Source organism: Melospiza melodia, chromosome 9, assembly GCF_035770615.1.
Source record: "Melospiza melodia melodia isolate bMelMel2 chromosome 9, bMelMel2.pri, whole genome shotgun sequence".
Classification (NCBI taxonomy): domain Eukaryota; kingdom Metazoa; phylum Chordata; class Aves; order Passeriformes; family Passerellidae; genus Melospiza; species Melospiza melodia.
The window spans coordinates 5,839,245-5,853,468 of record NC_086202.1 but is presented as its reverse complement, the minus strand read 5'-3'; the positions used below and the strand labels follow the sequence as shown (position 1 = coordinate 5,853,468).

General features: G+C 49.6%; 1 protein-coding gene across 1 annotated transcript; it reads left to right on the top strand.

Moving 5' to 3' along the window:
• The first annotated feature begins 9,569 nt into the window (after window positions 1–9,569).
• NANOS1 (nanos C2HC-type zinc finger 1) lies at window positions 9,570–10,413 on the top strand. The gene has a single exon (XM_063162815.1). It carries the CDS (start codon window positions 9,628–9,630, stop codon window positions 10,402–10,404), a length of 777 nt encoding a protein of 258 aa, XP_063018885.1. The 5' UTR covers window positions 9,570–9,627; the 3' UTR covers window positions 10,405–10,413.
• The last annotated feature ends 3,811 nt before the right edge of the window (window positions 10,414–14,224 follow it).

Here is a 14,224-nt window from a genome sequence, read left to right as displayed (position 1 = left end):
TTTCCTGAAAAGACATGTTGAAATTCAAACAAGCACAAACAGAACCAGCCTTGTGACCTGTATTATCCAAGGGAGCAAACAGCAATGCTTCCCTTTTTTCACATTCATGGCCTTCTCTCCCTTCCACCAGCAGTCCTGACAGCAATTCCAAGTGTGTAACAGCTTGGAGCATAATTCTGATCACAGATCCTCCTGGCAGAGCTGCTCTGTGTTTGTGCAAGCACCAAGGAGTTCTCTCAGCTCTCTGCCAGAGATAAAATATAAAAGCTATAAATACTATTGTAGGGACACCGGTGCTCCCTCCTCACTGCCTGAGGCCAGAGGCCAGCACAAAATTCACCTCCTCACTCCCCTCCTAGTGCCCAGCAGCAGCAGGGAATCCTCTGACACATCCTGGTGCAAGCAATTCCAACCAGCCCTCAGTTATCCATCCTGCATTTCCCTAATATCCAATCAAACAGCTCTCAGTTATCCACCCTGCATTTCCCTAAATCCAACCAGTTCTCAGTTATCCATCCTGAATTTCCCTAATATCCAAACAACCAGCCCTCAGTTATCCACCCTGCATTTCTCTAATATCCAATTAAACAATTCTGTTATCCATTCTGCATTTCCCTAATGTCCAACCAGCCCTCAGTTATCCATCCTGCATTTCCCTGATACCCAATCAAACAGTTCTGTTATCCATCCTGCATTTTCTTAATATCCAACCTCTGTTATCCATCCTGCATTTCCCTAATATCCAATCAAACAGTTCTCAGTTATCCATCCTGAATTTTCCTAATGTCCAACCAATTCTCAGTTATCTATCCTGAATTTCCCTAATATCCAGCCAACCATTCTAAATTATCTATCCTGCATTTCCCTAAATCCAACCAGCCCTCAGTTACGCATCCTGAATTTTCCTAATATCCAACCAACCAGCCCTCAGTTACCCATTCTGCATTTCCCTAAATCCAACCAATTCTCAGTTATCCATCCTGCCTTTCCCTGAATCCAACCAACCAGTTCTCAGTTATCCATCCTGAATTTCACTAAAATCCAACCAGCCCTCAGTTATCTATCCTGCATTTCCCACTTCTCAGTTATCCATCCTGCATTTCCCTGATATCCAACATCCACTGTGCTGTAACACACTCCTCTGTGTCCTATCCAGCAGGATCACAGAGAACAGATTATTCCCTCTTTTCAAGGCATTTAAGACCATTTTCACGCCTCACTGTTCTCTCCTCCTGACTTGACAGCACCCATTTCTCCTCCCTTTCCTGAGAGGCCACAGCTCTCTTTAGTTTTTGCTGCTGGATTCCTTCCAAGTGCACCTCCTCCTGCCCAAAACATCACCCCCAAAACTCCACGTGGGGCTGCAGAACTTCCACAAACCCACACCAAACCCCAAGCTCTGTCACGTGTGCCTGAGAGCAGAGCTTGGCCCTCTTTTAATCCCATTGCCTCTATCAGCCATATAACGTTTTGCACATTATCACCCCAATTATAGAGGCTTGTAGGTGATAATGAGATTGCACTGGATGTATTCCAGCAAAGCACATTCTAGGTTTTACTAACTTCATTAACCAAGAAAAGCTGGTTAATGGCTGAAAAGTGCAATGATGCACATAATCACACCAGTTGCTTTGCTGCTACAATTATATTATTAAGATGGATCTTTTGAGGTACAATATTCATGTATAATTAGTGGGTTATCCCTTCAGAAAAAAAAAAAAAAAAAAAAAGTAATTTAAAAGCACCCAAAGGTTTGAGCAAAATAGTTCTTGCTGAAAACACAAATGAAGTCATGCTCTCAGGTCAGACTCTGAATGGGATTTGTGAGAAAACAGGAGTGCAAGAATTTAGAAACTTGACAGAGGCTCCTCAAGGATGTGAAATGCCAAAGCTGCAATCCACTGGCACACACTGGGAACACCCAAACTCAGTGGTGTCCATGGGTACCCAGGCTGTGACTTCTGACAAGACAGCAGAGCCCAGAATGTATCAGAAATGTAAAACATTTAGACTGATTAAAAATTATTTCTCAGTGTTTTAATGACTTCTGTATTCTTCAGTTGTTTATTTTCTTGGACATCACTGTTCTTCCCAACAGAGACCACTTCAATTTCACATCAAGAAACCACCAAGCAGGCAGGACAATGGAGAACCCTCTGCTTACTCCTTTTACCAAATAACAAAACAGAAAATGAGTGTAAATTTGCACAAGAAATTTCCAAGTGCAAGCCTGATTTTTTGGATTGCTTTCCTCTTTGAGCTAAATTGTGCTTATCAGCTTGACAGAAAATGCAATGACTGATTTTCACTAGGAATTTTTTACTAATTGAATTGAGTTGTCAGAAAAAATGCTATTATCCTCACCATGTGAAATTAATATATCAGGAACTTACCTACTGTCTTGCATGTGTGCATGACATTTATATGGATCATTGCAACTAATACATATATATCCCTTCTGCTTGGTAGAATTTCACACAATAAAAAAACTTTCAGAACTGAATTTGTGATTGTCTAAAAGTCCTTGAATTTGGCTGGCTCTGCCAAGGAGCTTAGCAGGAGACTTTGCTGGATTTAATCAGCCAGAAATTCCAGAAATTCTGCTGGAATTCTTGTTGCTATCAGAAATATGCACTAGCATTTGCTAATTCAGTTCAGAAGTGATTCAGAAACTAAAAGCAATAAATCTTCATGCAAGCACTGAGCTCTCTCAAGGATATCCTGGAGCAGTGATTTTTTTTTGGAGAGGAGGAATACATAAAGGAATGTAGAGTGTCTAGCCAAAATTTTATTTGAAATACTTTTTTCAATGAATGCAGAGACTTGTCCAAAACAGAAAACCTCTGATTTTTCCCAAATGCATTGACTTGGCTTTCCACTTCCAAGAGACAAGAAAGCAGGGGCAGCAGGAGATGACCAAACTCTTGGGCAGCCCCTTTTAGTAAGGAGGATTTTCATCTCTGATATTAAACAGGGGTTTAATCTGCACTGTGAGTCACCAGGACACCTTTCTGTGCTGCTTTAAGAGCTCTGTGGTCTCCTGACATCTTATAAAACTTCCAGCTTTGAGAAAAACTGCAGGTGCTGTGGCAAGGCCTGCCACAATAAGCACATCCTTCATGTTTGCTGGGTTGGGGTTTCATTTATTATTACTCTGAAGTTAAAGGAAAGTGTGAAACAATATTACCTGCAGGTGAAGCCCACTGACACTCCAAAATTCAGTGTGTGAATTAATACCAAAATATTAAATATATAATTTACCAAATTATATACCAAAATACCCCCAAGAGGCACAAACCAAAATACCCCCAAGAGGCACAAACCCAGCACAGCTGCTGGGGCAGACTCTGACAGAGGCACAGATAACAACCTGGCAGGACAGTGAGTTCCAAAGATGAACTGCTGGCTGCAGAGGGGTGCAGCAGGCTGGGGTTTAACCCCAGCACCCCCAAATGCACAGCCAGGTCACACAGAGGGTGTCAGCAGCTCAGATCAGATCAGACCAGAGCTCCTGCTCCCCAAAAATGTGAGTTTGAGGTCACAGCATCACAGAATGGTTTGGGTGGGAAGGGATTTTAAACCTTGTTCCAGCCCCTCTGTCACAGGCAGACACACCCTGCACTAGACCAGGTTGCTCAGAGCCTCATGCAGCCTGACCTTGGATATATCCAGGGATATCCAGAGATAGTCAGCAATAATAAAGTTCAGTAATATAGACTTGATTTAATTCATACAAAATTGTAAAATTAGCACACCTCCTGTGCCATTTCAGGCTCTTTCCAGAAGTACCTGGTTCTGCATCTCAACATGGATTTGCTGTAAAGGGAAATCACATTTGACATTTAGGAACTGAAGTGCTTATGACATTTATTACATTTCCCTGATATATTAATAAAATGCATAGACACAAACTGTTCTTCAACAAAATAAGAAACCAAACCTACCTTTTGGTTTTCATAAAAAACATTTAATTTTCTCATGAACAGTATATATGAATTTCCATGCCACTTTGGCATCCTCTCCATAAGTCAGTATATCTTCAGGACAAATATGGTGCTGCTGATAATCATTTGGCTCTTGGCTTTATTTGTGTTCTGCTCCAGTTTGGATGGGCAACTCAAAACCCTGGCTGGTTGTCTATGACCTTTGCATTCTCCTTTAAATTCCATGCATTTGCAAGAGATGATGGAAGAGCTGATAGCATCTCCTGTTTATCAGCCACCATAATTAAATTAGATACATTTTTGATTGTAAAAATAGTTTTGAGATGGATTTTTTTCCCTTATTTTTTTACAGCTTCTATTTCCAACACTTTCAGCAGTGCTCTGATTTTAAAAGACCAGGAAGCACTTTGTCTCCTTCAGCTGACAAACTTTTCTGGGGGGAGAGGAAATGCATTTCTCTTCTCTCTGCACTGTCTCTCTGCATGAAATCTCCTCTCATGCTCTTTGCTGTCAGCCCTGGGGAGGCTCAGCTGTCCCCACACACCCCTGAGCTCCCCTTCTGCTGCAGGTGATGCTGGGCTGGGCACTCTGGGCTCTGCTGAATGCTCAGCTTCCCTTGATCTTGGCTCAAGGTGCCATTGCTAGAGAGAAAGCAAACCAGGGGAAGTGACAGCATTTTGCTGGAAATTCAAGCACAGCCATGTTTAGGTTGCCCATATAACTTTCTGCTGTGATGAGCACATTGCTTACTTGATGGCAATGATGTATTCTCAGAAGCACCTTTTATTTTCTGCCCTCAGCTCTTTCCAGGTGGAGCAGCAGTTCTTACAGAGCTGGCTAATGCTGTGTGCTGCTCTGCAATTTCAGTGGTTGAATCAAATTGAGACACAGCTAAAAATGCATCATATTCCCCAGCAGCTGTGTTGGCCTGGGCAAACATTTGCTGCAGTTACCTGAGGAGTGTCATGTAACTCTAAATGACTGATCTGGGCAGTCACTGCTGCCCCCAGTGCAGTGAAGGTTGTGCTCTACACTCCGAGGGAGTTTGATGCCCTGTTAGAGAAACACCTGATGTGTTTGGTTATGCTGAAACAGCCCCTGGGCTCAGCACAGACCAGAGGAGGTGAAACCACCACTGCCTCCTTTGCAGCCACATTTCCACCCCCTTGAAGGATCAGCTGCTTCCACACAACAAAAGCAAAAGCACAGCTCCAAAGAAATGCTCCCAAAACCACAGCCATGTTTTGTGGCTGGCTTTTGCATCCCTAATCCTCCATCACAGAGGTTTTTGCCAGTAAAATGGGGCTGGGATGATTTCTTTATCCCTCTTACCAACACTGTCATGCCAGCTCAGGGCCTCCTTTCCCTGGAGTTGGGGAGACACCGAGCCTGGGATCCCCTCACAGCCCTGACAGGGAGCAGAGGCCTCCTCCCTGTGCAGCCCTCCCTTCTGAGGAGGGAAACGCCAGAGAAGCTCTTCTCCCACAGGAACATCTGATACCTTGTGGAGGCTGACCTAGAACAGAGACTGGACAGAGATATAGAATAAAGCAGGAATTTATTAGGAGGCCTCAATGGATCTACCTTGGGCAGGACAGCTTAAAATGGCCACAAAATGGACAAGACATCATGAGGTCTCACACTTTTATGTTTTTTCCTATTAACATATTGGAGCTAATTGTCTAATTCCAGGTTTAGCCCATGCAATCCCATCTTTCTTGTTTTCTCCCTTCAGCCCACAATGTTTGTGCTCTTGGGCCTGAGATCCGGATTGGCTCTCTTTGGGTCCCCAGCCAGAGAAGGAATTGTTTTGTCTACTTATTCTGCGAAGAGAGCTCACCATCCCCTATTGTGAAACCCAGACCCACACACTAAAGCAGCACAGATCTGAAAAATATAAAAGCTGAACCTGAGGCATTACATCGAACATCGGCACTGAGGCCTCTGAGCAGGCCCCAGGCTGAAGCTCTGCTACTCTCACTTGTGTTTGTATCCTCCTCTGAAACCTCACTTGTGTTTGTATCCTCCTCTGAAACCCAACTCACCCATGTCAGTCCCACCAGATGCTTCCAATCTTGTGCACAGGATTGCTCTGTGCTATAAACCTCAGTTTTCCAAACACAAGCATCATCTGTTAAGCAAAAGCTTTAGATAGGATTGCTGAACACCAGGCTGGGAGTCCAAGCAGCACAGGGCATATCTCCCCTGTGTCAGCACACACCTCGTGTATTTTCAGTGCTGTCAGAAACAAACCACTCCCTGATATTCCAGAGAGGGGGGGGGGGAATTCTTCTAGAAGTGGTGGTGAAGCTAATATTTTTAAAAGACCCTTCTGAGAACTTGCCAGCCTCCTGGGGGAGCTTGTCAACATCTCCCACATTAAATGAAAGCCACTTTAAAATCCACAGGGGTTTTGAAGAAAAGCCGGAACGTATCGAAGCTGCTGGGATGGCAAGCTTCACAACGTGCACAATACATCAACACTTGCAGGCAGTAAATCCTCCCCAGCCTCGGGGGAGCTCTCAGTCCCCCAGAGTAAGCCCTTTCCTAATGTATCTCTCAAATGAACTGCTAATCCCCTCTCTAAACTTGACAGCTGTCCTGCGTGCACTCAAACCCCTCTGTGCTTAAATCCTTCTATCGTTCTTGTTAAGTCACTTGTTAGATCATTTTTGCTTTGATACCAAGAAAAAAATCTTTCCTCCAGCCCCAAACAAAGGCCTCACTCACCTGCAGCTGGCACAGCCCCAAATTTTATACATCTATATGTGTGCCTGTGTATTCCCAGGAGTAATCTTGGACCCTACAAATTCCTGTGGCCACTGGGAGCTCCCCCAGCAGATTTCTCAAACCCCAGCAGATCTGGTGGCTCCCTGTGCTCAGATCAGCTCCAATTTCTGACACAGTTTTTCTCTGCTCTGAGGGAGCAGAAAACTTTCCCCCTGGCTGGGCAGAGCTTGGTGGTGGTGCTGAATTCACAGTGCCAACAGCTGTTTATTTGTCACTTCTGCTCTAGATGAGAGTTTGCCAGGGTTGCTGTGCCACAAGAACTCACATGAGACATCCCAAGGCAGCTGTGCTCCTACACTGCCCAAGCCCTGACAGGGGATCCCTAAAGGGGACTTTGGCACAGTCAGAAAAAATCCCAACTTCCAGCTGAGGACAAAGCAGTTGTTTTTCATGCAGTTCTCAGTGCTGCAAATGTAGAACATTTCAAAGCACACCAAAACATCAGTCCTTCCCAGAAGCAGCTGCCTGTCCATTAGCTCTTCTTGAGGACATGTTTTGTTTACTGCCTGAAACTGGTGAAGACTTTCACCAAGACTTTGATTCATTCCATGTCAACAGTGGGATTCCCTGCTCTGGCACCAGCACTGTGCCTGGGTGACCCCAATGAGCTGGCATGAGCTTGGTGCAAGCCTGACAATGCCTGGCAGCTCTGCAGGGACCTGAGTGGAGCTGCTGAGTCTTTGCTCAACACCTGGAACATGCAGGTCCATGGGCAGAAGTCTGGACAAAGAAAGTAGTGAAATAACTCCTGAAACACATCCCAAACACTTGGATTGCCAAGGCACGTGAGCTCTGCTGAGCTGTTGGTCAGACAGAGGATGCTGTTACTGCAGTGCTGTTGACAGGTGTCTGTCCTTCACAATATTTTCCCAGTGAGGATGGTTTTTTATGCTGCTCCAGGTTCTTCATCACAACACAGGGTCATTTTCCTCTCTGCCTGTAGCTACACATCCTGCTACAGCAGTGATGTGAAATTATTCACTCTGCCTCTTGAAATGCCTACAGAAGATGAGACACAACAATTGCTCCAGGAAGTGATGCTCGACCACTCTGACTGATCCCCCTGTGCCCTGTCACCCATCTGTCACCTCTGCCATTCCCTGCTGGCTCCAGTGCAAATCAGGCCCTGAAACACTCCAATGAAGAGGGCAAAGGACAGTCACATCTCAGGGATGAGCTCTGGGCTCAGCCTGATACCCCATGACAGTGAAACGTCCCTGTGGTCACCCAGTGCAGAACCGTGTCCCACACAACGTGGTCTGGAACAGAACTTCCTCTGGGAATGTTTTCAGGGCTGGAGGGAGTCCCAGAGAGTTCCAGCCAGGGAATTCATGCTCTGAAACTCTGCTTCCAGCCAGCTCTGCTCCCTGCAGCCATCCCTGTTGTTCCCTGGTCCTGGGCACACCCACTTCCCAGGCATTCCATGTGGCTGGGGAGGCGGATCCAGCCCCCAGGGAGGGATTCCTGATACCTGAGCTTATGAAACCTGCCCGTTCCAGATGCAAACAAAACACACTGGAAAGCTGCTTTACCTGCCAGAGGAGCATCTGTTAGACTGACAAATCAGGGCCGTGCAGGGGAGAGATATTTACTCCTGACAAAACCCACCCACCCTGCTCAGCCCAGCAGCTCTCACCAGGGGCTGGAAATTAATAGGATCTTTGCATTGTCAGCTCCTCTTGCCCAAATGGAAAAGCACACCTGATGCTTCCCAAAGGAGGATCTGGTTTCTGGGTGGCCTGACTGGATGGGAACCATCAGAGGCAGCAAAGGGGGTTTGCATCTCCCCACCACGGTGCCTTGTCCTGCAGCACAGCACCTGCCCTGCAGGACTGCCCAGAGGGCTGGGCCACCAAAACCTGGGCTCAGCAGGCCCAGCAGTGGGTGCTGAGGGACCCTGCTGCCTGTCCTGCTGCCAGGGTGTCTGTCCATCCTCCCACTGCACACAGAGCACTCACAGGCACAGCACAGCCAAGCCCATCGCTTCCTAGGGTTCAATATTCCAGACTGCTTCCCCACACCTGAGCAGCACTCCAGTGAGGGCTGCAACTCACCTGAGACCCCAGCCACACCTTCTCGAATTTAATTAATTCAAACTCACTTCTGGCAGAGGTGTAAAGAGGAAATCTCCTCTGCCCCAAACAACTTATTGGCAGCAATGGGAAGGCACCTGCTGCCCTGTTTCCATGAGCTTACAGGGCTCGTTCGAGCCTCCTTCCCCCGTACAAACTTGTTCCGTGCCCGCAGCGCTCTGCGGCGGGGGACGATTCGCCCCTGCCACTGCCGGGCTCTCGGGGCGGCACCGCCCGGGCCTGTGCCCTGTCGGGTCCGGCTACACGGGCTGCTCCCGGATCATCCTGCGGCTCCGTTTCCGCTCCCCGTCCCGGTCCCCTTCCCGGTCCCGGTCCCGGTCCCGCTCCTGATTCCGGTCCCAGTCCCGATCCCGATCTCTCTCCCGATCCCACTCCTGATTCCGGTGCCGGTGCCAGTCCCGATCTCCATTCCCATCCCCGGTCCCGATCTCCATCCCCATTCCAGTCCCCGTCTCCATCCCCCGGTATCCCGGTTCCCCGATCCCCGTCCCCCCATATCCCGATCCCACAGTCCCCGTCCCCCCTAGCGGGTATCCCTATCCCGCTGTCCCTGTTCCCGGTCCGGCCGCACCTGCGGGACCGGAGCGCGCCCCGACCGCGGTTGAGCCACGCCCCCTCCGCCGCTCAGCCAATGAGCGCGAAGGAGCTCTGGACATCAGCCAATGGGAGCGCCGCGGCCGCGCCCCCGCCCCCTACTTGAGGCGCTCCGCGCGGCCGCGCGCTCGCAGAGGCGGCGGGAGCGGGGAGCGGGAGCGGTCCCGGAGCGCACGGAGCGCCGCGCCCGAGGCGGGGCCGCTCCCATGGAGGCATTCCCGGGCACCAAGCTGGAGCAGCACCGGCACCTCCCGCCCGTGGAGTGCCTGCCGGGCGCCCGCTACGGCGGCCGGAGCCACAGCGCCTGCGGGAACGTCTTCAACTCCTGGAACGACTACCTGGGGCTGGCCACTCTCATCACCAAGGCCGTGCGGCCCGGCAAGGGCTTCGGCCCCGAGCCCCCCTCGGTGGTGGTAGCGGCCGCCGTGCCGCCGGCCGAGGAGGAGGAGGAAGAGGAGGAGGAGGAAGAAGAGGCGGCGGGGCCGTACTTCGAGGGCGCGCTGGACTTGCACGACCTGGAGCTGTGCGGGCATCACCACCATCACCACCACGGCGAGGGGCTGCTGGAGGAGCGCTTCGCCGAGTTCAGCCCCTTTCCCGGGCGCGGCGGCCCCGCCGCCGTGGTGTTCGACTGCTCGGGGGAGCACCCGGGCCGGGAGGGCTCTGCCCACGCCTGGGGCGGCGTGGTGGTGGCGGGGCGGCTGCCGGCGCACCCGCGGGCCGCCTCCCGCCTGCTCAAGCCCGAGCTGCAGGTCTGCGTCTTCTGCCGGAACAACAAGGAGGCGGTGGCCCTCTACACCACGCACATCCTCAAGGGACCCGACGGCCGCGTCCTGTGCCCGGTGCTGCGGCGCTACACCTGCCCCCTGTGCGGCGCCAGCGGCGACAATGCCCACACCATCAAGTACTGCCCCCTGTCCAAAGTGCCGGCGGCGCGGCAGCTCCGGCACGCCCGGACCGCGCTGGGCAGGAAGGGCCGCTAGCGGCCGGGACCCCCGGGGCTCGCCCCGCGCCCCCCAGCGCTGACACCGCCCCGGACCCGGCCCCGCTCCCGGCCCCGGCGCGGCCGCTGCGCGCTGGAACGCGCGGAGCCCGGCGCCGGGCACGGGCACTGCGAGGCGGAGATGCGCTGTGTTTGTTTATTGTAAGAAAAAATATATCTATATGTGATTTTTATGGAGACGGCGAGCTCTGACTGGGTGCGGTGTGCGGGGGGGGTCCGGGGTTAAACCCGCGGCCGGGGAGGTGGCGAGGCCCCGGTGCCTGTGTCGGGGGTCCCGGTGCCTGTGTCGGGGCAGCGCCGCCTTCTCCCGCCCGGCCCGAGCGCTCCGTGCGGCGGGAGAGCCGCTCTTCATTGCTGATAACAAGGTGTTTAATTAGGGTACAACACTCCGCCTTTCAGCGCTTAAAGCAAACATCCCAGCGGTTTCCTTGGCCGGCGTTAATGCCGGTGTGCAAATCGCCATCGGAGCTGCGCTCGGTGGTTCGCAGCTGCTTCCCGGAATGGCAGCATCCCAGCGGTCAGCCTGCCTCCCGTGGGCACCGATGGCGCTGGTCCCGCTGATCCCCGTGTGGAATACGCGGCTTTAGGGGAGGTCTGAGGGGAGAAAACATCCAAGTGCGTGTTTGAAAACGTGCTGGCTCTGGGCTAGAGTGCAAACCGAGCCCGTGCTGCTGACAGAAAGGCAGAAAGAAGGGCAGTGGAACAAGCTTTGATGCAGCTGTGTTTGTGGTGGAGAACGGGGGAAACCCGATGGAACGAGACCTGCACAAAGCAGAAAGCTGGGACCGTAGGAGAACGGAAGAAAGGGAGGTTGTTTGTTTTCAAGAGTTCAGAGAATGTGGCTTTAACTCCTTGCAACTAAAAGAGATCTACCCGTGTGGATAACAAATATCCTTAACTCTACACAGACTGTACAAAGCATAAGAATTAGGCTGAAGTCCTGGACCACTCTGGGTGATGGCAGTTCCTTGGTACTGAATATCAGCCAGGGCTATATCACTTCTAATACCCAAGTGAAAAAAGGCCTTTTTTTTTTGGTTGGTTTGTCTGATCGTTGTTTCTGTTTTGTTTTGGATGTTTTTTGTTTGTTTTTAGTTGGGATTTTTTTGTTTGTTTTGTTTTGAGTTTTTGGGGTTTTTGTTTGTTTTTGGTTTTAGTTTTTTGGGGGGTTTTTTGTTACCCAGAGGCAGGACAAGGAGCAGCAGCTGTTTGGAGTTTAAGAGTACTCTGGAGCAGAGATGGGTGCTGGAGTTTTCAGGGCAGAATCACACTGCTGTGCAGCAGGGAGGTGAAGAGAGGTGGGACATCACCAGGAAGGTGAGAAAGGAGATGGGACAGAGACAGGGAACTAGGAAAGTGAAGAGTAATCCACACTTGAGTGGGGTTTTTTTTGAAAAGCTGCTCAGCAGGGTGGCAGATGGGGTCAGGAGAGCAGGACAGTCAAGGATGGAGTCAAAACGTGTGGGATGGGCTGGGCATGGGGACCCAGGGTTCATTACTCACTGTTGACTCCCAGCTGCAGCAATTAGGAGGGAGAATCTGATTTTGTGTGGAAGTGTTCCCTTAAATCTCCATCAGATGGCTCCAAAGATGGTGTCAGGTCTAATTACCAAATGCAGTGGGGTTTGCATTAAATAACACTCAGTGGCTGCAGCTATCCTTGTGCTGAATACATTACATTTTGCCTCTTGCTCTATGGGGAGTGCACCACAGGCTCTTCTAAGCTGTTAAAGTTAGATGTGTTTGGTTTTGTGATTCCTGGTCCACATAGGTTTAATCTGTGTCCACATTAGAATCGAGCTCCAGTGTGATGCTGTGGGAAGAGTTTTCTTCTGTAATTTTGTTACCTCCTTGTGGGAAGTTTGAAGATCCTTATATACATTTTAATGCAGCTGACTGTTACTGGACACAAAAGCAAGAAAGATCAAAGAGAAAATGTGTCTCGGGTATTTTCTGAGGGCTCACTGGGCATGATTGGAGGGGTTTGCCATGACCCTGCCCCTCCTGTTGCTCTTTCCATTCAGCTGCTCTGCAGCACCAGCCTGAAATCCCTCAGGATAACAGCAGATCTGTGTCCTGCATGGCACTGGCCTTCTGCAGAGCCTGTGTGAGAGGAAAACTTGTGTCCACAGCCTGCAGCTCCTGGTTCTGTTCTGCAGGGAGCTGCAGCCTTGCTCTGGAGAGGCCAGGAGCTGCCTGGCCCCGCTGCTACCGAGCACTGGGCATCCCATCACAGGTAAAGTGCAAGGGTAACAGCTTCAAGACCAGTTGGGGGTGGGGGAAGTAAAAAAAAAAACAAAAACAAACCTCAGACTACTGCAGAAAGATGACAGGATTCAGCAAAAGCCAGCCTGACAGCAAGGCTCTTCAGTGACTTTATGTAATCATTCGACAGGACAGCTTGCCCTTTAAAGATTTACAAGTGTGAGTCTAACAAAGACTAAACCTTAAAGGATTTTTTGATTGGTTTTTTTGAAGTGAGCTCCTGTGATTTCTGGCATACCAGCACACTCCTTGTGGCACTGAGTGAGCAGAAAGATGCTTCTTCTTGGTCACTCTGGAAAGGTTATTACAATAGACAGTGTTTTGTTTTGCTACTTTGACTCCTTAAATACAGGGAACTGTTTGCATTAGTAATTTAAATTCTAGGAACAGCAAAGAGCTTAATCTGAAATCTATGAAAAGTGAGATACTATTTTCACTCTTCTGCAAGCATTTGCAAATCAAAATATTATGGTCACCTGATTAAACTTGTGCATGTAAGTCATGGAATCTTTTCTATAGTGATAGTCTGGCAAGAGCAGTGAACACAACATTGGATAATCATCCTCAGCTGGTGCTAGTCTTGGCAAAAAGCAAGCTACTTTTAATTAGAAACTAATTTCAGGTGCATAGGTAACTTGATTCAGCTGAAGTCAGGTAAGTCTGTGCCCATCTTTAGTGGAAATTCTGTTTGGGCAGGTTGCTGTCAGTCTGCTGACCAGTGACTCAGGTAGATGCCATAGGACCCAACCACAACAGCTATAAAATGTCCTTTTTTGTTTTTTCTTTTTTCTTTTACAGTGCCAGTGTGACCCATCAGATATATAGATTATAGATTATTTTTTACTAGAGATGCTAAGAGTTGCATGGGGAGGAAGATATAATTCTAAAATTACTGTTTTCTGGACAAAACAAGTGATGCACTGAAAGTGGAACAAGGTTTAGCAAAGCCTCCTGCCCAGGAGAGAAAGGGCTAACAGAGCTTAAAGTGCAGCAAGGGAGGCTTTGATTAGCAAAGTGCAGTGGAATAGTTGGCAAAATCTCTATCCTACTGTAATTAAATGCATTGATTTTATTTAAGAGAAGGACCAGACAAAGTGTAGAACATTTCATTCAGAAAAGGAAGAATTGGGTGGGTTTTTTTCACCACTTGAGTGCCTACTTCCTGCAATGCTGCAGTAAACCACAGGATGGGCACAGGTGCCTGAATGAGAGGCACAATTTGGATCTTGCATTTCACTGACCCAATGCCTTCCCTTTGTAGGCTGGCACCACTCAGCAGAACCCTTTAGCCACAGGAGGAAAACTTGCTTACATGCAGCAGCTGCTGCCAAGGAGAGCAGCCCAAGGACAGGGGAATGACAGAGATCTCTTTCATTTATAGCAAGACAAGCCTCCCAGTACTCTTGCTGTCTGAGGTGGCTCCTGGCTGCCCATCAGCCCACCCCAACATCCTCCTGGCCCTCCTCATGGCCTCACTGAGGTCACCAAAGTCATGACATGTCCTGGGCTGCAGATGTGGCTGTGCCCAGTCAGGG

Excerpts from the sequence above, each read along its gene's own strand:
- NANOS1 (XM_063162815.1), top strand. The coding sequence starts at position 9,628 with ATGGAGGCATTCCCGGGCACCAAGCTGGAGCAGCACCGGCACCTCCCG.